Here is a 26,743-nt window from a genome sequence, read left to right on the forward strand (position 1 = left end):
TCTATCAATGGATATGTTCTAGTATTACCTACAATTATTACTTAATATTAAGTTTACTGAAAGTAAAATTATAAAAAAATATATTTACCATACAGTGGTAAATATATTTTTAATGTACTTATTAATGAAAATCTTCAATCATGGGTACCTATTAGTTGAAATAAATAAATGAAACAAAGCAGTACAAATCTAGTGTTTATTTTATTTTTGCAATAATTCAAGAGTAAGGCCAAGTATGAGGAGATGCTAAGGCTAAATGTTATACTTATAAGCTAAATAAAATGTATCTATTTAGGCTAAAATATACTAACTTCGTCCCTGCCCACGACAAAATAGTTAGAGCCACAAAACAGCCCCCTTAACCAAGTGTCACGTCGATTCTCTTTCTACGATCGCTAACGCTTCGAAAACTAGAAAAATGTATGGGAATGACAGATCTTGATCACGTGACCTGTCGATAGCAAATGTCATTCCCATACATCTTTTTAGTTTTCGAAGCGTTAGCGATCGTAGAAAGAGAATCTACGTGCCACTTGGCTAGGGGGGCAGAGTCGCCATGAGTCTTATGTGACTCATGGAACAAGAAAATATGGCAAGACATGGATACCTGAGATCTCAGAGTCTCACGCAAAAAGATTGAATACTCAATCTTGTAGGTACAAAAAGACACGTGCATTCTCTTTTATTTATTTATATTATAAATTGTATTCTAAATGAACTTTTCTGTTCTCACTCTTAGTCTGTGGTGAGATCTCAACCAAAAGCTAAAATAGAAGAAAAGGAAATATATAAAAAACTAGAACTCCGCGCCACAAAACAAGTCCCATAGATGCGGCGCTAATGTCTTAATACCGCTTATTTTCATTTGGTAATGGCGGTCTTATTGTCATTTGTGTAAGGCGCTGTCTATTGTTGTTCAGGTTTTAGCAGAGGGACTTCTTTCGTGACGCGGAGTCTACATTTTATTTCTGAATCATATACCTGTGTAGTAGACACATTAGGTATATACCTACCTACCTATTAAAATGTCTACCTATGTAGGTAACTTTTTTTTAATTTAATGAAAAATTTGAACAGCTCAAAACGTGCTAAATTGCATGTGTCAACTTAATTTAGCATTAATCTTCTATTTTAGTACAAATTCAATGTCATCCTACACTTACTTCTATATAGATTTAATAGCTTTAAAATTCACAGCCCTACATTGAAAAAGGTGATTTTAGATAATTGCCCTAATTATCCTACTTACTAGTATAGGTTTTGACATGATAGAGACATGCCTTATAGCATGATGCGATGCGTCCGACTCCTACGATGCGGATATGTGGACGCCTACCTTTGAACGGAATGAAAACTCACAAACAAAATAACACAAACACAAAAATAAAATAAAAAGCTTTATTAAAAAATAAATAAAACTAAGATCTATTAACAAAACAAATAAAATAAAATCGTTGCCATAAAATGTTACGTAATCACACAAACATACTTGCATACTAAAATTGTAATCACGTTAATTAAATATTATTAATATAGAAAAAAGCTAAAATATAAATTAATGTATTTAAGCTACCATATTTTCACATTATTACGTCACAACATAAAAAATTACATATTCTTATTATATAATTCTTAATATTAGTTATAGTTTTTTTGAATCATGCATTCATACAAAAATATATATCACTTTTTCTTTGAGTTCTTGCAAATTCTCATGATTTTCATACAAATGTATAATTGTATGTATGAATTCAAATGGAAGGCCACATCAGATTTTTTTGCTTAAATCGGTTTGTTAGTCTTTATTATAATACTTAGATTTGAAATAACAACCATCGGGATTACAGTCTGCAGTGGACTGGACTATTTAATTATTTTAGGGACTATAAGTGTATAATTTTTTCAAGGGGTCAAAACTATTGTCAGTCTATATCCACTATATTAGTAACAATTAAAAAAAAATCAACTTTCATATAAACACAAAATGACCAAAGATATATATAAATATAACATCATATTTAAACTTGGTTTTTCTATGAAACACATTGGCTACTGTGAATATATTAAAAGCATTATTATAACTAGTATCTATATATAATATATAAATGATTACAATATATAACTATTTAATATTAATTATTACTAATTCATATATAAAATATATTTATTTATGCTTCATTTAGTTAACCTACCAGTTACAGAGCTTAATATACACAAAATTATAAATAAAATAAAAAAAAATAGTAGACATAAAGAAGTATTGAATTGTTTTGAGTTCTAGTAGTTTTCCAATATGTATGGTAACTAGCCACGGCCGAAGCCTCCCATTGAAATGGCTCTATAGTATACAACAAGTATATAATTTAACGATTAAAAGGAAGATATATTATTAAATTAAAAAGAAATAAAATGAAGTAAAAGTATAGATAATACTAGGTCTTGATTCAATTAATATATATAGTCTGACACAAAATAGTAGAAAATAAAAGAGGGCGCTGTAGTCACTTATTGTCGTTCTTATGGTAACCCTGTATTCTCTCATCCACTTGGAACTGTAACATGATACTTGATAAAAATTGATATTTTATTATATATTGTACTTGTTTTAAATAAGATTATCTGATGAACATAATATTACTATCTTATATAAAATAAATTAATGAATATATTTGAAAAATACTTAAATCACTATCTAGCCCTTAAGTAAGCATTATGGTTACTAAGATAGCTGATTTCATGATATACATTTATTAAATTTATAAGAAAGAGTAAATCTCATATGAATATGTGTTATTTATTGTAATACCTGTGCTGATTATCCGAATTTTAATAATTTGATAAAATTATCAATAATAATTGGTTGCACTACAATGACAGTTCTTTGAGGCGATGACAGTTAATGCGGTGTTGCCACAAACGAGTTTATAAGTTCCATTTTTATTAAGTTCTACTCTTTTATGTCGTACTATAATTTAAATTTTAAAGTTTTTGTGATTATTATTTGAGTTAAAGTTTAACGTTAGATATAATTAATAATTATACATATTAATCTAATTGTAATTTGTATATTATACATATTAAATATTAATCTAATTGTAATTGTATAAAGCACTAACCAATGGCACTTTCTTTCTATAATCACACACATTTCAATTTGTGGGGGCAAATGCGAAATTTCAAATTAGACTGTATGGACATTTATGCATTAAGAAAGGTCCTATAATACCCGGACGCTCAGAAATTGCGTTTCTGACAGGTAATCGAATGGGCGATGTAACTCCGAACTGGCGTACAAGGTTGTTGAACTGCACTGCACTGCTTCAAGGTTATGCCAACTGTTTGTCTTTGTACTGATGAGACAAAAAACGAGGCAATTGCCAATTCGATCACGACCTGTCAGAAACGCAATCTCTGAGCAACCGGATACTTTGTTTTAAGTTTACTATGTAAAAAGGCCGTAGAATTTATTTGTTTTCTTAGAGAAATCTTACAAACCAACTAGTTCTTGCCTCTACCGTCCATAATAAAGTAACATTGCTTAGTAAAAAACCGGTAACACGTAAAATAACTGTCTCATAAATATGTATAGAATATAAACTTAGATTTAGGAAGTATTTCTTTACTTCGGATCTAACAAAATGAATATAAGCGATTTTAATAAATAATAAATCCTTTTTTCATCCCAATACCTCGAAAAGCCTAGTTTAGAAGTTCGAAATCAGGACACAAAATTACATTTTATCTGATGGATTGTTTTAGTATTAAGTAATCAAAGGCGAATTTTTCATAATTTCCCGGGTCGTATGGCAGAGAGAAAACTTCTAAAGGACTTGATCCTTGACGTGGGTTAAGAGGCCGTTTAAGACGTTTTAAAAATAAAAAAGTGTGCTGTAAACCACAAAATTAAAGTAAAACTTCTTTAAAAAATAAAAAGCGCCATCTGTGAGCCTCAGGCATAACTGCATCGTAAAAGGTTTTTGTACAAAAAGGGATTGTTTCAAAGTTCTCTAAAACGCCATCTACTGATAGTTTTAATATAACAAACAATGTTTCACTGTAGATGGCAGCGTGTGGCACTCCCCAAGTCAAGCATGCTTAAAGAAGTTTTACTTCAAAAAAGGGATTGTTTAGAAGTTCTCTAAAAACGCCATCTACTGGTAGTTTTAATATAACAAACAACGTTTCACAGTAGATGGCAGCACGCATTACTTGATTACAATTTTCGTAACGCATTCACCAACGTACTCCCAAAGAACATTGCGTAAAGAAGTTTTAGTTCGATAAAGGGATTGTTTCAAAGTTCTCTAAAAACGACATCTACTGGTAGTTTCATGATAACAAACGATGTTTCTCGGTAGATGACAGCACGCATCACTCGATTACAATTTTCGTAACGCATTCACCAGCGTATTCTTTAAGTCAATTGCGTATAGTAGTTTTACTTTGAAAAAGTATTATTAGTCGTAGTTGAGACCTTAGATCTGGTACCAGGGCGAGCGACGCACCCAGCGCAGACGGTAGGCGCCTTGCTCGGAGCGTATCTTGATGGACGCTCCCTCAGCCGCCTTCACGGTTTCTTTCACCTGGCGATACAACAAAAACCTTAGATTTGACCGTTTCCGTACTAATAAATAAATTTGACATCTTAATATATAAATGCATCACGAAATCTTGAAAACCGTTTCAAAGATGAAATTTGACAGGGAGGTAGTTTAGTTATTAGGTGTTCGCTAAGAACGGATTTTACGACAGGACTAGATTGACGTAGGACGTAGTCGCGGGCGTCCGCTAGTTTCTTATATTTACTCTAACAATATACCTACCTTACCATTTCCTTCAAATATTTTTTTACATTCATACATTTACGAATTGAATAGACTTTTGAAATTTTATAGAAATGGTCCAACCATATCTATCGATATGGTCTAAAAGACTATGGCGGCATTGGGAGTTAGCAAGTTTTTCAGGACCATATCAGACCATATTCTCAATCGGCTTACTAGCATACACACGCATATTTTATGAAAATTGAAATTTTATGAAAAAAAAACAAGTAGTTACTAATACTTACGCTCTGCATCAAGTTCTGAGCATTGCCGACCAGCATTTCCGTCGCCTCCTGGTCCTCTTCGCTGCCTGCAAGATGAGTTATCATAATATGAGAAAGGAGCACAATAATATCTCTGTTTTATACCTTTATCACAAAATTTACTATGAGAAATCTGGTTGTTTTATCAGAAAACTGGTTGTTTTATCAAAAAACTGGTTGTTATATCAAAAAACTTTTAAATAAAAATTACTTGCTTTATCATCAAAATGGTTATTTTACTAGAAAACTGGATGTTTTATCAAAAAACTGGTTGATTTATCATAATAACTGGTTGTTTTATCAAAAAAAAATTAAATAAAAAATTACTTGCTTTATCATAAAAATAGTTATTCTACTACTATTTTACCAGAAAACTGGTTTTTTGTTATCATAAAATTGGTCTATTTAACCCTGCTTTATCAGAAAACTCCACTTTTTTCTTAGACAATTTAACATTTGATTGTCATATCATGTAAATTGTAGATTATTTACAATTCATCAAATTACTCAAAATACACAAAATTACCTTTACCCGTAGATGGGATGGGTACAACAACCAAGCTTATATAAATAAATTAAGCTCAGCCAAAACTACTGAAATTATCAAGCTGGATTTTAGATTTTAGAGAAAATTTTTAAATAAGACAACAAATATTTAGAGTTTATATCATTACTTAAATAAATAAACATACGTTACTTTGCAAAGGTCATAATGAAGAAAAATTAATTTGTTTTGCTATTCACCGCGAAAATACGAACAATCCAAGCGAAAACTATGCTTTAATAATCCTTCGACAAAGTACCGAGATTAAAAATCTCTTTAATATTAAGACCCAACAATAATAATTCATCTAAACCGAAAGTACTTACTTTTGGTGTAAATATTAAAAATCATGGTTTAAAAAAAAACTGCAAGGTGAAAACATGCTTAATGTATTGTCACATACCATCATGGCGGACAGCATTTTTGTACGTATAATTAAAAGTATTACACTTTTAATTATACGTACAAAAAAAAAAAATTGGGGAGTATATACGTTTAAAAAAAATAATAGGCACATTAAATTAAAAATTGGGAGTATTTAACTCTCGAGAAAAGTTATTTTTTTATATATATTTTTACGATTTAATGGAAAGGTAACGAACATATTAAGACCGTTTTAAAAAAGTGTCAACTATTGACACACAGAAGATTTTATCGTCAAAAATGGATGCCAATGGATCATTTGGATTTCTCGGTATTCCGAAGAGAATAGAAAAATGAATCAAATTTTCACTATACAATAGATGATATATAAATTAAGAAAGAAAAGATTACAATACGAAGAGACAGTATAATTGAGAGCATAGCCAATAATACCTTTATAGTCCGGCATTCCAACTGCAAATGTAGCATTAAGCGGTTACGGGAGGCGTCAACAGAAATACAATGTTTAAATAAATTAAAATTAGCAAACAATACTATATATACTAGAGATAGCTAGAAAAACACTAGCTCTATCTACTGGCTCTAGATGGCTCTTTATTAAAATATACAGACAGAAGGATTTAAAACGCGAAATTATTTTAGTCGTATATAGCTGATTAAATTTTACGTTATTTGGCGCAGTCGGTAGGATATAAAACGTTAACAGTGAGGCTGAAGGCACACGAGCGGTGCGGCGCCCGTTAGACAGTCTATTGTTTGTAGTCCATATCAATAACATCTAAATTGGTATTTTTAAAAACTTAATTAGAAACAAAAATCAAATACAAAATAAAACCCTTATTATTTTAGTTCTCGAGTTACGAGCACGATTATTTTTTTACTTATTTCGAAGGTAAAAAAATAATCGTGCTTATCTCTTAATTAATCGCTAAGATTTTCTGACAATTTCTGCAAGCCAAAGTAACAAAAAGCGCTTTTAAAGTTTTTTCAGCGTTAAAAGCGAATAAAGCATATAACCATTTAATCTTCCTATCCTTTAATCTACCAAATCTAATCGGTCCACATGACGCTTAGGTAACTGCAAATTTAGCATCCCGGGCTACTATGTAAGACGACGCAGCGACACCGCGCGTGTGCCCTCGCTTGATGAATTATAATCAACGTACGAGTGTAACTGCTTTAATTTTTAATTTAATTATATTAATTGGCGCAGTCGGTAGGACATAAAACGTAAGTTAATATAACAAATAAGTTACAGAATATTAATGTTAATGAACATACCTTGAGCACCCAACATGGTGGCTTTGACGGTTGACAGGATCTTGAGCTGAGTGCCGATGGTTGGGATCCTCTCGCACACTTGCAGCAGGTTCTGGGCGAATAAAACAAAATCAATAGGGATTATGACAGTTTTTTAAAATTGTATATAAATTAAGAGTATGTAACAGGGTATCTGCGATCATTAGTTTCGGAGCTACAGGGATTTAAAGGGTCAGATTTGCGGCGCTGCCGCGAATCCCTGAAAAACGCCCCATACAAAATGGAACGAATTAATGACGTCGTAGGTACATAATGATCGGCAGATTTGTATGGGCATTCAAACAAAATTACTAATATCTTTGTTATTTGTGCGTTTATGTTTATAGTTCATATTTTAAAAAATGTCACACTTAATGTAAGGAAGCTAAAACTGTATGAATTTTCATGTAATTACGATAAAAGATTTTTAATAGATTTTGAAATTTTATAATCTTATTTATTTTGCAGATATCCAGACAATCTTTGCTTTTTATGTATAAATTAGTTAACATTGACCTTATTTACCCGAATTTATTATAAAAATCAATATATTCAAACCTAGTCATCACCCCCATTATTTTACTGGTACATCTATACTTCGACGGCCTCCATGGCGCAATGGTGTGTGCAGTCGATTTACAAGACGGAAGTCTTGGGTTCGATCCCTGGCTAAACCGATTGAGGTTTTCTTGATTGGGCCAGGTTTGGCTTGTGGCCTTGGCCGTGGCTAGTTACCATCCTACCGAAAAGCGATTTACCGTTCCGGTACGATGTCGTGTTGAAACCATAAGGGGTGTGGTGTTTCATCCTCCTCCTGTTGACTTAGCCCGTTAACATCTTAGATTGCATCATCACTTACCATCAGGTGAGATTGTAGTCAAGGGCTAACTTGTAAAAAAAATATACTAGGATCCTGAGATACAGGTTTTGTCACACTTAATTCAGGGTCCTAAGTACCATTGTAAAATTACTTATGTTAACAATAAATTTAATTTTTTTCATTAAAGAGGTGAAAGTTGTGGTGTTGTAATTTAAAGGGAGTAGTCTCTGGATCTACTGAACCGATTTTGATAATTCCTTTAACACTAGAAAGCCACATTATTTGTGAATATCATTGGCTATATATTATCCCCGTATTCTCGCGGGGTGTTTAGTATTAATACTTACAGTTCTTATCCTCTTGTCAGTACACTCAAGGGCCAGCTTTTTGGCCAAACGAGTCACTTCTTCGGAAGCTTCGGCGATCGCTTTAGCGGTTGCTATCAACTCGCGTTTACTGCCTGCAATGTACACAATCAAATCAAACCCTATATTCTATACATATACGGTCTTATTTATAAACTTGGATAAGGATTTAAACCTTAAATTTCTATAAACTAAAGTGAACTTTAAACAGTAGTAGTTAAGGTCCACTTCACTTCGAAAAAAAATGAGGTAAAGCTTAATTTAATCCATGTTTTTAATATGTGGCTGTGACCAATTTGGCAATATGCAGTATGTAATATGCTACAAGAATAAATATTAATTAAAGCTAATATTTTCTTGAATATTTTGGTAAATAATTACACTTAATATTGAATAGAAGCAGGGTGTTACTTTGCAGAAGTTCATTATAAAAAAATAAATAATTGATTTATTTTGCTAATAACCGACGAATCCAACACGACGTTTCACTCCAAAAACGAAACATGCTCAGGAAATTATAACTTTTACTAAGTTATCTAGTACAATATTGAATTGGAAATCAATACGTATAAAATAAAATTGTGTTTTTCAAGTGCTTATAGCTATTTACACGATACTAAAACACAATCAAGCTTTTTCACAACTTTCGTCTGCCTCTCTGTTTGTCGATTTTAATGGGATTTTTACTGGAAGATAGAGGAGATTATAGTGCAACATATAGGCAACTTTTTATCCTGAAAAAATACATAGTTCTTGCGGGATTTGTGACAAACTTTACGCGTACGAAGTCGTGGCTTTCACTAGTCTTACAATATTTCACTTCAGTTGTACTTTTCAATTAAATTGCAAAATAAATCAATTATTAACTATTTATGGACACTTAAAAGCATATAAACAAATAATATGTACAACTTACCGCTGAGATTCATAGCGACCTCTAAATCCATAAGAAGCGGATAGACATATATACATTGCGATAAATTTGCGTTTTTTATATTACATGACTATTCTTTTGAGGAGCCCGCCACAAACGCAATAATGTTTTCAATATTATTATATTTATCATATTATATATAGATATTATGTAAAGTAAAGCGTTGGGGATGATTTATATTACCACGTTCGGGCCACTTACCCGGTCTAATACAGATCATCCCTTAACCTTCATATTTCGAATAAATAAATGGTGTCACTTGATAGTTGACAGGGTCCTCAAAAAATAGCTGGCATACTTTAGATTTTCACCTCTCCTGGTTAAAAGAAATGGCACTAATTTTGTGAACTATGTAGTCTCGATAAACTGGCACTACTAGAGAATAATAATATAATCATTTAAAATCAAAAACCAATAACGAAATGTCCTGAAATGTGCACAGTGCAATATATCCACTATTGTTGCGATTTGCTCGAGTACGCGTGGTATTAATATTAATTAATTATATTATTATAAAAAGGAGATATTTGTACGAAGTTGTTACAACAGTGATGGTATTAATAAGAGGGTATTTGATGACTTCGAGTTCAGTTCTTTGTTAGGCAGCGTGAACACCGTCGTGCTGCTAGTCGCTCAATTCGTTAATTATTGATAATGTTTTATGTTGTAATTATTGATCATTTACTGTATGCATGGAGAAATGTCGGGCAGGGGAGGTGAGTGTTAATGCATTCTAAAGGGATTCCTTAAACCTACACCCATGGTCACAAGTCCTGGGACCTGCTCAAGGAGTTTCCTCTACCACAAAATGATAGTATAATCACTGTCGCTGCTAGCCCGTCCCGTCATACTATATCTGGATATATTAGAACATATGATGAATATGTTCTACCTGCTGATCAGTATGAAGTCGGTGCTTAGCCGGTGTTGTCTTAATTTAAGCCATTTCTGACAGGAACATATGAAACTGTCTGCAAAATCTAAATCTATAACATGGCTTGAATTAATACATCACCGGCTTAGGACCGCCTTCATACTGATCAGCAGGTAGAACATATTATGATGTTATTTTTCGCTTTTTAGTTTAGTTTGTACGTTTTTAGGTTTTGAAGTCGGTTATATTTTTTTTATTAAAATTTTTATCTATTATATATTTTCTGAAGCAATTATACTTCAGCTTTCTTTTGGAAACACTAATAAGATATTGCAATATTAAAAAGCAAGAATAACGCAAAGCCACTTATTTACAAGTATTTACACTCAATAAATATAATATGAAGCTCAAAGCGCTTTAATTCGTCCCAGTTTAGATTTAAGTTAGCGTCATATAACCTTACAGCGTACCGGTCAGCAATATCATTGTTATTTTTAAGAGTAGAGATAAATTTAAAATTAAAAAAAAATTGCCATATCTATTAAATATGACCAATATTCCCATTTTTCTCCAACTAGTTGAGAAAGACGAGTGGGTACGACAATAGTCCAACGGAGCGAGGATCGATCCACCATTCCTGGTGTACTGAATAGTGAGAGGATTCTAAGATTTAATAACTGAAAACCTGCATAACGTAGAATCAATGTAGCAGTGATTCTGTTCAATTTCATTTAACATCTGAAATTAATTATTACAAATTGAAACATCTATATTTCCACTCCGAATTCCCTTAAAATTCTGTAAAGAAATAACGCCTAGACCGGTACTACAATAAGAATAATGACGATAAAGAATGAGACATTCATACATAAACATTTCTTTTTTTTTTTTTGATGTTTTTTCTTTGCAATCTGTTATTTAAAAAACAGCAAATGGTTTGTATGTTGTCATGAAAGTATCACATCCAGTGACATGAGTCCTATTTAGCTTTTCTTTTTAGTCATTTGGACTCATTCTTCATTAATTGTGTTGCAAGTATTTTTCGATGGTTATTTACGCGCTTCTTGTAGCCTTTCATAGAGTGAGTAATTTCTTTTTTTACAGATCTTATTTGTAGGTCATTGCTGGTTAGTTACAAACCAGGGTGCGTTTGCAATTATTCTCAGCATCTTGGTCTGAAACCTTTGTAAAATCTCTGTTTTATACATAAACATATTCAGCAATAGAAGAAAGATAAGATCATACCTTTAGAGTCAGATCGCACAAGGTCGGAGAGCCTGGCCATGAGGATGGCCATGCGCTTGGCCGCGGCGATGATCTCGTTGTCTTTGGACGACCACTCGCGCACCGCCTTGTGCAAGTTGTGCGCCGCCACCTGCACACACAGATATACTCATTCTTTCGTTCGTTTCTGATTCACAGCAAAAGTTTGGACAGCCCTACCGGCGTCTGTTTTCTGCCACCTACAAATGAAACACCTTTAAGGCAAGAGTCCAGCAGAGGTCCAGCTAAACCTTTTTTTATTTGTTTATTATGTTTTTATTACTATAAAACTCAATCGAGTGTGTCGGCGCGTGTGATCCATTAGATCGGTTGGCTTGGGTCGTCACTAGCTAAAATAGTACGAAGTGTTACGTGAGTTAGGTGGAGTGCTGGCTATATAGGTGACTAACTCATGCGACACCTTTTATTGCATAGCATAGGCGGGGTGAATGACTTGAGTGGAGAAGGGGAATGTTAACTAGTTTTAAAAGACGTTTTTAACCCTACATACAACGATCACAAGTCCGGGACGTCACTCAAGGTCAAGGTCACTCAAGGTCAAGGTCTCTGCTACTTGAGGGTTTATTGGTAACATTCATAGTGGGAATTGTTAAACCTGATAGATTCCTACACAATAATCGTGTTTTACTCTTTAAATCCACTTCTGATGACAATTTCCTACAAGTGCGTATATTACTCACCAAGATGGGCTGGTTGGGATGCGGCTGTCTCCTGAAGATGTCCTCTCCCTCGTCGTCAGTGTCAGGCGGCGGGGGGCGCGGGGGTGCGGAGAGGGTGGGGGGCGGCGGGCGCGGCGGCGCGCTCTGCGGCTGGATGTGCAGCGCGGTCAGGGCTTCGGGCAGCGCTGGCGGCGGCGGCGGCGGCGCGTACTGGCGGGATAGGGCTTCCTCCACACCGCTCGCTGCTTTTATTATCTGGAATATCGATTAGTATTACATTATAGGTGATTTTTTTTTATTATTTACAAGTTAACCCTTGACTACAATCTCACCTGTTATGTGATGATGCAATCTAAGATGGAAGCGGGCTAACTTGTAGTGAAAATCTACACATTTTTCGGTTTCTATTTATCGTACCCGTCATCATAGGTTGACCTCGTACATCAGCTAACGTGTATCAGGTACGAGGTCAATTGACCCCGTAACTCTTGAAGGCGCTAGACGTACGAGGTCAATTGACCTCGTACCGCAGCGAACGTGTACGTAAACTCAAAAAAAATGTCTCACATCGTTGTTGGCGGCGCGCCAGACAGGCACGGCGGCGCGGTCGTTGAGCGCCACGCGCTTGGCGGCGCGCACGGCGGGCGCGATGGCGGCCTGCAGGCGCTGCTGGGCGGCGCCGATGGCGGCCGCGAACTCGCCGTCCTCTGTGTTCTCCCTCTCCAGCCCTCCCACCAGCAGCACGCGATTCGCTAGCCTGTGCAACACATCATCATATCAGCCGATGGACGTCCACTGCAGCCTTTTGTAGACACTTCCAAACATCACAATCGCAAAGCAAATCCCTGCGACTCGCTTGAGTCAGTCCACCTGCGACTCCTATCAGTCTGTGTTGGCTCTCAAACTTACAATGACTCACCTCTTGAAATAGGTCAGCGCGAGCAAAATTAATGACGTCATCAGTGTCGTTTTCGCCCGTCCAATGGGGATGATGACTAGGTTTGAATATATTGATTTTTATAATACATTCGGGTAAATAGGGTCAATGTTAACTAATTTATACATAAAAATCAAAGATATTCTGGATATTTGCAAAATAAATAAGATTATAAAATTTCAAAATCTATTAAAAATCTTGGTAATTAGATGAAAATTCATAGTTTTAGCTTCCTTACATTAAATGTGGCATTTTTTAATACATGAACTATAAACATAAACGCACAAATAAAAAATATATTAGTAATTTTGTTTGAACGCAAATACAATTCTAACGATCATTACCTACATTACCTACGACGTCATTAGTTCGTGCCATTTTGTATGGGGCGTTTTTCAGGGATCCGCGGCAGCGCCGCAAATCTGACCCTTTAAATCCCTGTAGCTCCGAAAGTAATGATCGCAGATACCCTGTTTCTTTTACAAAATCGCTTTACTATTAGCATACTCTTAATTTATATACAATTTAAAAAATTGTCATCATCCCTATTGACGAACATACGTACTAATAGACACGCACGCGTTTGCTAGAATCAAACTAGTCATACTAATTTTATAAAGGCGAAAGTTTGTGTGTAAGTATGTTTGTTTCTCCTGTACGCTGCTGCTACTGAACCAATTAGGCTGAAATTTGGAATGGGAATATATTTTAATCTGGATTAACATATATAGGCTACGTTTTATCTCGGCATGGTTGTTGTTCTCACCTGGCGATGGCGGACGTGTTGTCGACCATTTTCTGCGAGTCGTTGTTCCGGATTGCGTCTTCACAGAGGTAAGTGTGCTTCTGCATTAATTCACCTGCGATCACAATAGATATTACTTATAGTAATAAGGCCGCCTTTGCAAATTTAAATTATTCATTTTTAATGTTTTTATTTCATTCATCATCATCATCATTATCAACCCATATTCGGCTCACTGCTGAGTTCGAATCTCCTCACATAATGAGAGGGATTAGGCCAATAGTCCATGCTGGTCCAATGCGGATTGGCAGACTTCACACACGCAGAGAATTAAGATAATTCTCTGGTATGCAGGTTTCCTCACGATGTTTTTCCTTCACCGATTGAGACACGTGATATTTAATTTCTTATTTTATTTTGTATTTTTGTGTGCAATAAAGTATTTCTTCTTCTTCTAAATTCATATCTTTATTTAATAAAAACAACCGGGCTGTGAATCAGACCCAACCATCAAGAAATCCGTAAGTTTTTTTCTTAAAAAAAAAAAGATGCATATATCGCGGCGTATATCTTCGAAGTTTGAATGATTTTTTTACAGTTTCAAAGCAATGTAAACTTGAGTATATATAAAGTTTCATTTTTAAATTGTAACACGTATTTGCTGCTTATTTTAATTTAGTTTATTTGAATGTATTCATACAATTATATTAACTGTGACGTCATACGGGTCTCAGCTGAAAATCAGCGCTGCGTAATCTTGCACGGACTATGCTGAGCTGTACACCCTTTCTTTTTAAGGGTTACAGACAGACATGCTGTCATAAGGATAGGGTACTGACTGTCTGTAACTTTTAGATATGAATAAGTTTATTTTCTTTCTTTCAGATAAAGGGTCTTCTTTTTTTTATTCTTTACAAGTTAGCCCTTGACTGCAATCTCACCTGATGGTAAGTGATGACGCAAACTAAGATGGAAGCGGGCTAACTTGTTAGGAGGAGGATGAAAATCCACACCCCTTTCGGTTTCTACACAACATCGTACCGGAACGTAAATTGCTTGGGGATACGTCTTTGTCGGTGGTAACTAACTACGGCCGAAGCCTTTCACCAGCCAGACCTGGACCAATTAAGAAAGCCCCAATCGGCCCAACCCAAACCCGGGGATCGAAACCAGGACCTCCGTCTTGTAAATCCACCGCGCTCACCACTGCGCCACGGAGGCCGACGAAGAAGAAGGCTTGGTTGTCTGTCTGTCTTCACAGACAACCAAGTGATCTCGTTATTTCCTTTTCAGCTACGGAACCCTAAATAACTGAATTGTGCTCACCAGCAGTCCTGACGAAGTCCAGCGGGTCCACGGCCTGGTCACACAGGTCCCGGCAGCGGAGCACGGCGTCCGAGTACTGGTTCTTGAGGTTGGTGAAATGCTCTTCTGCCACCTGGCAAAAACGAAAATTATAAGCTTTTCTTTAACACATTCGCTGCGATACGAGGTCAATTGACCTCGTACGTCTAGCGGCTTCAAGAGTTACGAGGTATGTGGACCTCGTACAGCACCACAGAGATTTAGTATGAGGTCAAAAAACCTCTTACCGCAAATCAGTCCCTCAGCGAACGTGTTAACTTCTTGAACATCTGAGGCACGAGAGAAAGACAGATGTCGATAAGCATTGGAGTCTATACTAATATTATACAGCTGAAGTGTTTGTTTGTTTAGTTGAACGCGCTAATCTCAGAAACTACTGGTCCGATTTGAAAAATTATTTCAGTGTTAGATAGCACATTTATCGAAAAAGGCTATAGCTTGGTAAGTTAGTTGATGACATGCCCATGATATGCAGGCGACGGGGGGAAAGGCCTGCGCGGGCCATCAGGAGTGTTACGAACGAATTTGCCAAGCTATATAGGCTATATACTATCCCCGTATTCCTACGAGAATGGGAACCACGCGGGTGAAACCGCGCGGCGTTAGCTATATGTGTGATATATATGTGGGCTTTAAAAATATAGGATATCTCTTCTTAAAACATTTTTTTTTTAATTCCTTATGCATAGCACTTTCCGTCGTTTTGTTAACATCGCCATCTTTTATCACTTTTTTGCATCTCGCTCACACACCGACTCACTCGCTTTCACCTGTATCCACGTTCCATTTCACTCCCATAGTTTGGCAACTTCGTTCGTAACGCTCCCGATGGGCCGCGCAGGCCGGGGGGCGTGTAGCGATGAATGAAAAACTCACGACTAATGCACCTCACTTCCCCCCATGCACGAATTCATACCAACGCAGTCTTATCCCCCTGTCACCCGCATATCATGGGAATGTTATTATCAGATTATAGTAATAGAACTGTCACACATAATTAGTAAATAAAAATACTCACTTTACTGTCGGGGTAATGCAGGCGAATTTTACCAGCGCAAATCAGCTGCGGGGAAAGTTTCTCCACCTGAATAGGAAAACAATAATTTAGCTACAATTATGATCTAAACAATTAACTTAGCTAGAATTATCCCCTGTAAAACAATTAACTTATCTAGAATCCTAACAAAGAATCCTGAGAAAAGCAATTAACTTATCTAGAATTCTGATAAAAACAATTAACTTGGCAAAACAAGTAGCTATATTAGACCAAATAGTAGTAAGCTAGTGATTGAGTAAGTGAGTGTTAAAGTTACCTCTAGCGCGTTGTGTTGATCTGCAAGACGCTTGTTATGGCACACGGTAACTGTTTTCGAATGAGTAAATGAGTATTGAGTGAGTGATTAATTGATTGAGTGAGTGAGAGAGTTACCTGTTACGCGTTGTGTATGGGCTAGTCGGCGAGACGCTTGACGTAGCACAAGGCCACCCTTAGCGAATGAGTAAGCTAGTGAATAGTCATTAAGAGAGGGAGTGAGTGATAGACAGAGTGAGTGATTGATTGAGTGAGTGAATGCTAAAGTTACCTCTTGCGCGTTGTGTATGAGCTGGTCAGCAAGACGCTTGTTGTGTCGCACGCCGGCCGCCACCATGCCGGCCGCCGCGGCCGCCTTGGCACTGAAGGCCGACAGAGCAGCCGCCTTGTCCTGGAAGTTGGCCTCGCGTCCCGGAGTGCCTGCGAGGAGAACATACTGTTAAAGCCTCAAATACAACTCCCTAGGCCACTTTGTCAGTCAAGTCTCATTGTCGAGTGTCACACATTGTGAACACTCACTCACCTTCAGGGGTGTTGACGGCGTCGGTGAAGTGCCTCAGCGGCGCCGCGACGTCGATGAAGTCCTCCACCACGCGGTTGACCACCGCGCGCTCCATGCTGCGCTTGAGCTCGTGCAGCTTGTCTGTCAGCTCTCTGTCGAGTGTCACATTTGACGGTCAAATTAATGGTCCATGGACCCATAAAATTTGTTTGAAGCTATTCGTTAGATTAATTCTTACGAGTAAATATCAAATACATACATATCACGCTTCATTCCGATAGGGCTTGGCAGAGACCACATCCTTTCACATCCTTCTATATCCTTGCTATGTCACTTGCTTCCGTCATTCTCATAAATCAATCCTTTCATACAAGTTCGTCGATTTAAGGCAATCCTGGCCTTTAATGAGAACTTCCTGGATTTGGCCCAGAAATGTTTTCCTTAAATCCTTTTTTTATAAATTTATTTTCATTCATCCTCTCTATGTACTTCTTCTTTTGTACCAGGTTATGAATTTTTTTTGTATTAATAATTTTCCTGACAGTAAGTGTAACTCTACCCACCTGGTGATGGCCCTGGCCTGCTCCGAGTCTCCCTGGCCACTCATGCAGAGGTCGGCCAACTGGTCGGCCAGGCGCTGCACTTCCGAGCACAACTGCATCACCTCTGCCTTCTCCCGACCTTGGAGATTGTCTGCTATCTGCAGACAGGTGACATTTTTTAATACCAAAATTCCTCAATGCCACACAAAAGTCACACAGTTTCTGCGTAATCAAATCAGAAATGAGGAGATTCGCAGAAGAACCAAAGTTACCGACAGTTAATCGAGCATCTAATCATCATCATCATCATCAGTTAATCTATGCAAGCGGCGGCAGAAGTAGACGTCCATAGGCTGTTAATGATGATGATGATGATTATGATGATGATGACTAGTTTCTCTAAGTTATCTCCGCTCCTGGCTTTCCGAAGTACTAGAGAATTCTCTGAAGACAGGTGGTGGACAGTCTCTTTGAGACTATAAGTTGTTTGTTTTAACACTGATGCTTTGGCTATGTGGCCATGTTGTGGGCCGTTAAAACATGCTGATTATGGTGACATACCCTTTGTCCCTGTGAGACGATACTGTTGATAGCCTTCTGGCCTTCTATCCTGGTGGACGGGTCAGCCGCCGGGTGCAGCAGCCACTTGTGAGCAGTCTCCAACCTGAAGCATATAGTCAATTCAGCATGCCATATATGATTCTTTTGTCAGGTAACAGATCTTGGAATGGAAAAGTTAAACTTACCAATAATGAAAAGGATTTGTTTTGGAGGTAAATAGTCGGGAAAGTTTTGGAGGTAATTGAAGGGGAACAGGAATATTTGGTCATTATGAAGAGGTAATTTTTTTTATATTGTAGGGGTTAATCTCTGAAATATAACCTGGCGGCGATGGTCTTCCCCCCCTGCTTCTCCGCGGCGCGCACTCCTTCGTTGACCACGCTGTCCACCTCGTTGATCTGACCCCGTAGCTCGGACGCCAGGTTCTGTGCCTGTGAACAATCATAAGACGTCATACAGAGATACAAATTGCGTCTTTACCCACTAAAGTACTGCGAATATTTAGGATCTTGCACATTCTAGGAATGGGAGAATTTTCAGGAAGAAGAAGAAAGGACAGTTCTACGCGGCGGAGAATGTAAATTATTGATTGGTTTCTGTGGATAATTAAAGGGAATCTTAAATGTAATCAGAGATAATAATTGAGCACAATAAATCTTAGAATTTAATAACAATTTAAACGTCTCTTAATCACCTAAATAACTTGTGGGTAGTCAAGAAGACAGCCCGGGGAACACTCGCATAGATATTACCTAACCCTCCCAAGATTCGTCCCGTATGACCGTAATGAATTAATTAGATTAATCGATATATCGACACGCATTACGCGATATACTACCACAGCCACAGTAATGAATGATTTAAATGAAACAATTACCTTTGGCTCCCTTCCTTGTCCGTATTGTCTCTCATCGCACAGCAAATCGGCGTTGATCCCACCGGACCTGTGAAAATGTTTTATATTTATTTAGATTTGTTTTTTTATTGGACATATCTGTTTTTGTTTATTTTTCATTCGGTAGCTTTATTCTGTACCCAAATTAAAATATTAATTTAATAACCCGTTGAAAGTTGATGGTTGGATTCATATCAATTTAACCATCAACTTTCTTATCAATCATGAAAGTTATGAAACAGAAGAGTCATTTCGTAGTTTTCATTGATTTCTGGCAAAGAATAGCTCAAAAACTAGACATGGTAAAATCAGTCTATGAAGAGTTTTGGATTCAACGAGTCAATTGAAACCACATAAGAAAGTTCTTGCTCACGACTTCAATCTCTGGGCGTCATGATGATGAAGGGTTACCTCACAGTTCTCCTCAAGGTGTCAGCCTGCCCCGGCGCCAGGTGCTCCGCGGCGCGTTGTCCCGACGTCAGCACCGAGCGCAGCGCGCGCTCGCCGTAGCTGTTGCGGAGTGCTTCAGGATCCTACGGAGAGAACATTTCAAGGGTTAAACAATGGATATTCTTTCGGATGAATTCACAGGTGAAGTCTATACTGTAGGAGTTTTCGATGCCTTCCTTTAAGGTTCGCTGCTCAGGAGTTTAAGTGAAAGTCACGATTGTTCGAATTGGAATGTAATGGTAAAGGATCTTGATGATTCTTGGTATTTCACGCAGCGTGTCGTGTGTAGGTAGGTGAGGTAAGTATAAGTAAGTATTACTAGCAGCTATAATATAAAGAGGAAAGTTTGTTTGCTTGTATTGAATAAGGCTCTGAAACTACTGAAGCGATTTGAAAAATTCTTACTGTTGGGAAGCTACACTATCCCCTGGTGTTATAGGCTATAGTTTATCTCCTTATTCTTACGGAAACGGTCTCCACAGTAGTGTAATCGACGGCATCTGCTATATGTAATAAAAATCATAATATGATTTTATTACATAAAATTAAAATATACCAATCGGTTTCGTAAGGTACAAAGATACTTTAAAAAGTTGTAGACCACACAACTAAAGTAAAACTTCTTTTAAAATAAGTGCCATCTACATGAGCCTCAGGCATCACAACATGTTCTTGAAGTTTACAAAAAGAGTGTTTTGAAGTTCTCTAAGAACGCCATCTACTGGTCGTTTAAAATAATAAACACTGTTACACTATGGCTGTAGATGCCAGCACGCATCTGAAGTCCTCTTGAAGTCAAGCGTGCGTAAAGATACTTTACTGTATACCGCACATAGCTATCTACTGATCGGTTAGAAGGCGGTGTCAGTACTCACGTTGAGGAACTCGTGCGCGGCGCCGGTCTTGTTGTGGATCATGTTCTGCAGCGCCTTCAGCACCGCCACGTTGTCCTTCTCGCCGCCATCTTCTACATATGACGTCAGCTGCAGCACTCTGCCGAAACACCATACTAATGTTATGGCGTCATGTCAGCGAGTCCCATTACTACAAATCTTTATACTAACAAGATTCTGGGCCTGAACCCATAGACTAAAAAACGGTGTGAAAGAAAATAGATTGCTTGTAGATTGTTCAACTATAGAGGGAGCCCAAAAACTCGCGAGCGATAATATCACGTGAGTATGTAGTTGGAGGGTTTTGTTCGTTATCAACCCATATTCGGCTTACTGCTGAGCTCGAGTCACCTCTCAGAATGAGAGGGGTTAGGCCAATAGTGGCCCACTGCGGATTGGCAGACTACAAACGCAGAGAATTAAGAAAATTCTCTGGTATGCAGGTTTCCTCACGATGTTTTCCTTCACCGTTTGAAACACGTGATATTTAATTTCTTAAAATGCTCACAACTGAAATGTTGGAGGAGATGGATGCCCCAGACAGGATTCGAAACCACACGCTACGTAATCGGAGGCAGAGGTCATAACCACTGGGCTATCACGACGTATAAGGTAAATATACACTACTAGATAGTTTAGCTTGCTAGGTTTAGGAATTGGATTTATTGGCATAGGTATTTAGGTAGGTAGATAGGCAGAAGTGAACATGATTAAAAGAAACAATAGCTACCGAATAATTTCATGTATCTCATCAGCCATCCTCTGCGCCAAGTAGTTCCTGTTCTCAGCAGCGTCTTCAATACCTTTGCCTCCTGCAATATTATAAATGGACGTTTGAAATAGCAGTAAGATTTTTTAGTAGTATTTTTTTTTTATTGGTTATTATTGATTATTATATTAATTTACATAACTGTTGTTAGTGTTAAATTTTGAAATACATATTTATCATACAATACATAGATGTCAAGGAGACGCGTGACTTTTGTGTTTTTTATATGAGTTGCACCGGCTTTAGTTTGTAAAGACTCTCTCTGGGTACTCTGTGTCTTGTATGGACTTCCAAACACAAAGGTCTCCAGTCGCCTGCATCCAGCATTCAGCTCCTGGCTCTTCGAACTATGTACTCAAAACTTCATAATTATAAAATGTTTTTCCACCCACTTCCCTGGTGAGGGAGGGTTGTAAATACCCTTCAGCTGCTCACCGTTGGCCTCGGCGAGGATGTGTATGTATATCTTCATGGCGCAGATGAGCACGGGCGCCAGACGCTTGACGCTCTCCAGGCAGCGCGCCAGCGTCTCCGCGTGCGGCGGGTGCGTCAGCTCCGACGCGCGCGCCGCCACCTGGCGAACAAAGTCAACACATGTTATATGTATAAGAACTCTAAATCAGCTAGAGAATAAAACAAAATGAATCCGGCTCGAAGGACCAGTTTTACGTTGTCTTACGTCATTGTACTCAGAGGATATAATTGTATTAAAATTAGGATAGGATATTGTCTTAGAATTAATTTTTAATTTGTTGTTCACAACGACTGGCTTACCTCCCTGGCGGCTTTGGAGAGCGCGGGTGAAATGTCTCGCAGGAACTGCACCAAGTCCTCCATCGTGTCTATGACCTCGGCCACTCCGAGGTAATCCAGAACCTGAAAGTAGACATTATTTTTGGAAACAAATTACGTTTAATAATTTAAGGTAAGCCAGTAAAAGAGCACAAGGGGAGACATTACTTTTGAAAAGCATGTATAAGTAAAACTTATCAAAGTCAGTCTAAAAGACAAAATTGGAGAGAAAGATCGGGAGGGATGGAGTGTGACAAAAGGAGAAGGTAGATCGTGTGAAAGAAGATATGTGTATAAAGAACATAAATGACTGAAAGAGAATGGCTGCTGTGTCAACAACACTTAGCGTAGAATAAGGACTGGGATAAACTTTATTTAACTTTTAGACAGAATTTCTTGTCAGTTTTTCTCAGAAAAACTAAAATTACCTTCTTGCATTCTTTGACTATTTTCCTCACTTCCGACTCATCGAAACAGAGTAGCAACGCTGATGTCCCTTGGAGGATTCCACGGGAGCCTTCAATGAGTTTTTTCCTAAAAAACAAATTATAATCATTAAAAAACTAATTATGTATTACGAATGCCTTGCGTGCTCTTTGCGTTACATTTAGCGATCTGTAATGCCGTTTTATAACTCAAAAATAAGAAAATAAGATTGATAACAATTCGTAAATAACACTGTCCAGTTGGTAGTAGTAGAGTAGACAGAACCCATTTTATGACCCCATACAGTTAAATGGCTAGATTCAGCATGAGATTGACTGTAATTGCCAAAATGTTTTTATGCTATAACGGCTAAGACTTTCGTACAAGCATGCATCATAATAAAAGATGCAGTTGAGAACGTATATGCCTTGATGCCGTGATTTCAAAATACCCAAGTAAGAGGTATTCCAGGCCGGAGCACTTTACCTGGCAGGGCCGGAGTACGGGTCGGCCCTCAGCATGTCGGAGGCCTGCTGCAGCAAGGTGGCTGCGCCCTCCACCCTGCGCAGAGCACCCGGCATGTCTGTGCGGAGGACTACATCGTCTGATGATTCTATGGTTTCATGTCCAACCTGGAAAACAAATTAATGTTGTATTATAAGTCATGTTATGGGTTATATCAGAGTCTTACTCTTATATCACTGCAGGACATAGGAATTTTGTAAGGACTTCCAATAATCACGATACTAAGCCGCCTGCATCCAGCGAATCCCTGCAACTCCCTTGATGTCGTCAATCCACCTGTTGAAGGGTCGACCACTGCACTTTCCAATGCATTCATTCAGGCACCTTGTGACTACTTCAGCTTCGCGACTCGTTAAGCTATGTGACTTTGATTCTTCTGCGGATCTCACGCAGCGATACTCCAAGCATAGCTCGCTCCATCGCCCGCTGTGTGACTCTGAGAGTCGCACTTAGAAGTTTACTTTATCTAATATTATAGCAAACGCGACTTGGACTTTTAGCTGATGCATATACTGTTATCGCCGCGTTGCAACGACTTGCGGTACGGACGGCTTCAGTGTGCTCGTGGTGTTCGAGCCGTCCACATCTCTTGTTGTGTAATTCTTTATGGGTTACTTGGGATATGAGGGGAGAGTGACTTGAGTGGAAAAGGGGAGTGTTTGTTAACAGTCACAGGATCCCTTAACCCTACACACAACGTTCACAAGTGCGTGACTTCACTCAAGGTCATTATCTGCCATTCTAGGGTTTATTTAGGTTACAGTTTGTTTTGTTAATTAAGTTGTTATGACAAATGTTGTGAATCATAACCTTTGTTCGACGTTAGTTTTCTTATTTTTGTAATCTTTTCTGAGTCTGCTAAAAATACCTAGTCCAAAATGTCATTACCTTGACCAAGTTGTTGACGGCGAGCGACACGGCCTGCACCGGCCGCGCCAGGTCGGGCATCGCGTTGCCATCTTCAGCTTCCTCGTGCAGTATCACCAGACGCGACACCTGAACACAATCACATCATCGTCATCACCATCATCATCATCATCATCATCATCATCATCATCAGCATCATCAACATCATTGAGATGATGAGGTCGCTGATATCTTAATTTTTAGGGTATTCACAGCGTATATTCAAAGGGTAATACCGGTACTAACGGTAGGCGTCGAAAGACAAAGTACGCGTCGTATCAAACGGATTTTAGTATTCTTTAGTATAGACAGTCATACAATCATCGTACGGATCGCATCGAACGAATTGTATCTACTTACCGTAAAATTAAAAGTAGGTTTGATGCGATGCGTATTAATGGACGCATACCATTAGACTCCGCTGTTTTTTGTATTATCTATACTAATATTATTAAGCTAAAGACTTAGTTAGTTTCTTTGTTTGATTAAACGCGCTAATCTCAGGAACTACTGGTCCGATTTGAAAAATTCAGTGTTAGATAGCCCATCTAGCGAGAAAGGCTATAGGTTATATATTATCCCCGTATTCCTACAGGAACGGGAACCACGCGGGTGAAACCGCGCGGCGTCAGCTAGTTGTACATAATATTATCAGAAACAGCGGAGTCTGTTTTCGTTATTTTCATAGAATAGGCTCAGAAACTGCTGAACCGATTTGAAAAATTCCTTCACTGTTGGAAAACTACTTTTACCCTGGGTACTATAGGCTATATTTTATCCCCGTATTCTTACGGGAACGGGTACTATGCGGGTGAAACCGATTGGCGTCTGCAAGTTTTACCGTTTTTGAATGTCATTTGTTTATTATTTTTTTTAATTTCAACTTTTTAATAAATAAACTATTTCCGAACGAGTTGGAGAAAAATAATAATATGCAACTCCCACGCGTGACCATGTATATACAATAAATTATGTAAAGCAGATAACAGTTATAAATAACGCCATAAATCAAAATCCTTAATAGGATAGCTGCATGCTAATGACTGGTGTAATGACCTTGTTATCACTAAGTGCTTCTTAGACTGACCACTTAATACAGGAGGGAGATCCCGCCGTGCTAATAAGGGTTTTGAGCAGGGTAAGCATTTAAGCTATGCATCAAATATGATCATTTATAGGATAGTTGCATGCTAATGATTTGTGTAGATGACATTGTTCTCACTAAGTGCTTCTTAGTCTGGCCACTTAATACAGGAGCGAAATCCTATCGTGGCGTGCCAAGGGTATTGAGTAGGGTAAGCATTACCCTATTAATCGAATATTGAAAAAAATACCTAAAATACTAATGTAAAGCTGAATAGTTAGTTGGTTAACACGCTAATCTCAAATCAAAAGAAATTGAAAAATATTTATGTGTAGACTATTTATCGAAGAAGCTAGAGGCTGTATTACGCTACGACCAATAGGAATTTAGTTTACTTTGTTTCCGACTCGCACTTGACCAGTTTTAAATTTGATTTTAGTCAACATCCGCGAAGTCGGAAGTCGAAGAATGACGGCTTCCGTGGCGCAGTGGTATGCGCGGTGGATTTACAAGACGGAGGTCCTGGGTTCGATCCCCGGCTGGGCCGATTGAAATTTTCTTAATTGGTCCAGGTCTGGCTGGTGGGAGGCTTCGGCCGTGGCTAGTTACCACCCTACCGACAAAGACGTACCGCCAAGCGATTTAGCGTTCCGGTACGATGTCGTGTAGAAACCGAAAGGGGTGTGGATTTTCATCCTCCTCCTAACAAGTTAGCCCGCTTCCATCTTAGACTCCATCATCACTTACCATCAGGTGTGATTGTAGTCAAGGGCTAACTTGTAAAGAATAAAAAAAAAAAAAGTCGCGTGACACACATAAGCCCGTGTATCAAGTATTAAGAACGTGTCTCTGCATTAAACAAGGTTCTAATAAATTCAGGTTAATTTCTCAATCTGTGTCACTCACTTTAACCATTCCTTTGATAAGGAATGAATTATAATTAAAAATGTTTAAGACCCCTGTCACATGTTTAGACGACAGAACATAAAGCTAAAGCTACGCTTAAGCGGGTACACTTTCTTGTATTTTTTTTTATTTTACTACGACGAGAAGTATTTTAGAATACAGATCAGTTATATGGGATCCATATTACCGCTAAGTGATTTAGCGTTCCGGTACGATGTCGTGTAGAAATCGAAAGGGGTGTGGATTTTCATCCTCCTCCTAACAAGTTAGCCCGCTTCCATCTTAGATTGCAACACTTACCATCAGGTGAGATTGTAGCCAAGGGTTAAAATATAGACAATATACATAATGATCCGTGATAGCCCAGTGGATATGACCTCTACCTCCGATACCGGAGGGTGTGGGTTCTAATCCGGTCCGGGGCAAGCATCTCCAACTTTTCAGAGAGGAGACTCGAGCTCAGCAGTGCGCCGAATATGGGTTGATAACGAACGATACAAACATTGAGAGTTCCATATCCTAGATATACTTAGAAGTAAAGAATAAAAATAAAAAAGAAACATTATTCATGCACGTAGGTACCACAAAATACCGCATTCCAGTCTTTTGCTGAAAACATTTTCAGCTAAAATGTCGGGCGTCAGGTCAAAGTAAAGGCCGGTATTTCGCGCGCGCCATTTTGTGGGAAGAGGGGGGACCAACCCCTCGGTAGGGGGTGCGTGGGTTGGAATAAATTCGTGAGAATATTTATTTAAAAAGTGTGTTTATTTACATGATAACAAAAGGTAGTGTCAAGACAACATTTAGTCAAGTTATACATCAATTCTGTGACTACAAACGCTTCGAAATCTAAACAAGTTAAAATTTTGAAAAGCCTCCGA

At 37.9% G+C, this 26,743-nt stretch overlaps 1 protein-coding gene across 1 annotated transcript in view; it reads right to left on the reverse strand.

The window, feature by feature from the left end:
• Positions 1-1,384: 1,384 nt before the first annotated feature.
• Positions 1,385-26,743, reverse strand: part of LOC112055011 (vinculin) — a 41,436-nt gene continuing 16,077 nt past the window's right edge. Inside the window, exons 2-25 of the mRNA XM_052889223.1 lie at positions 23,855-23,962; positions 22,928-23,073; positions 22,444-22,549; positions 21,998-22,099; positions 21,659-21,797; positions 21,185-21,266; positions 20,437-20,554; positions 19,523-19,644; positions 19,094-19,160; positions 18,538-18,647; positions 18,217-18,319; positions 17,677-17,813; positions 17,135-17,265; positions 16,883-17,031; positions 16,318-16,383; positions 15,261-15,372; positions 13,956-14,049; positions 12,820-13,009; positions 12,274-12,507; positions 11,555-11,684; positions 8,484-8,596; positions 7,299-7,389; positions 5,072-5,136; positions 1,385-4,583 (exon numbers count right to left, since the gene is read on the reverse strand). Coding sequence (XP_052745183.1) covers positions 4,476-4,583; positions 5,072-5,136; positions 7,299-7,389; positions 8,484-8,596; positions 11,555-11,684; positions 12,274-12,507; positions 12,820-13,009; positions 13,956-14,049; positions 15,261-15,372; positions 16,318-16,383; positions 16,883-17,031; positions 17,135-17,265; positions 17,677-17,813; positions 18,217-18,319; positions 18,538-18,647; positions 19,094-19,160; positions 19,523-19,644; positions 20,437-20,554; positions 21,185-21,266; positions 21,659-21,797; positions 21,998-22,099; positions 22,444-22,549; positions 22,928-23,073; positions 23,855-23,962 — 2,823 coding nt within the window. The 3' untranslated portion in view covers positions 1,385-4,475. The remainder of the gene's footprint in view (positions 4,584-5,071; positions 5,137-7,298; positions 7,390-8,483; positions 8,597-11,554; positions 11,685-12,273; positions 12,508-12,819; positions 13,010-13,955; positions 14,050-15,260; positions 15,373-16,317; positions 16,384-16,882; positions 17,032-17,134; positions 17,266-17,676; positions 17,814-18,216; positions 18,320-18,537; positions 18,648-19,093; positions 19,161-19,522; positions 19,645-20,436; positions 20,555-21,184; positions 21,267-21,658; positions 21,798-21,997; positions 22,100-22,443; positions 22,550-22,927; positions 23,074-23,854; positions 23,963-26,743) is intronic.

Source organism: Bicyclus anynana, chromosome 25 (genome assembly GCF_947172395.1).
Source record: "Bicyclus anynana chromosome 25, ilBicAnyn1.1, whole genome shotgun sequence".
Taxonomy (NCBI): Eukaryota; Metazoa; Arthropoda; class Insecta; order Lepidoptera; family Nymphalidae; genus Bicyclus; species Bicyclus anynana.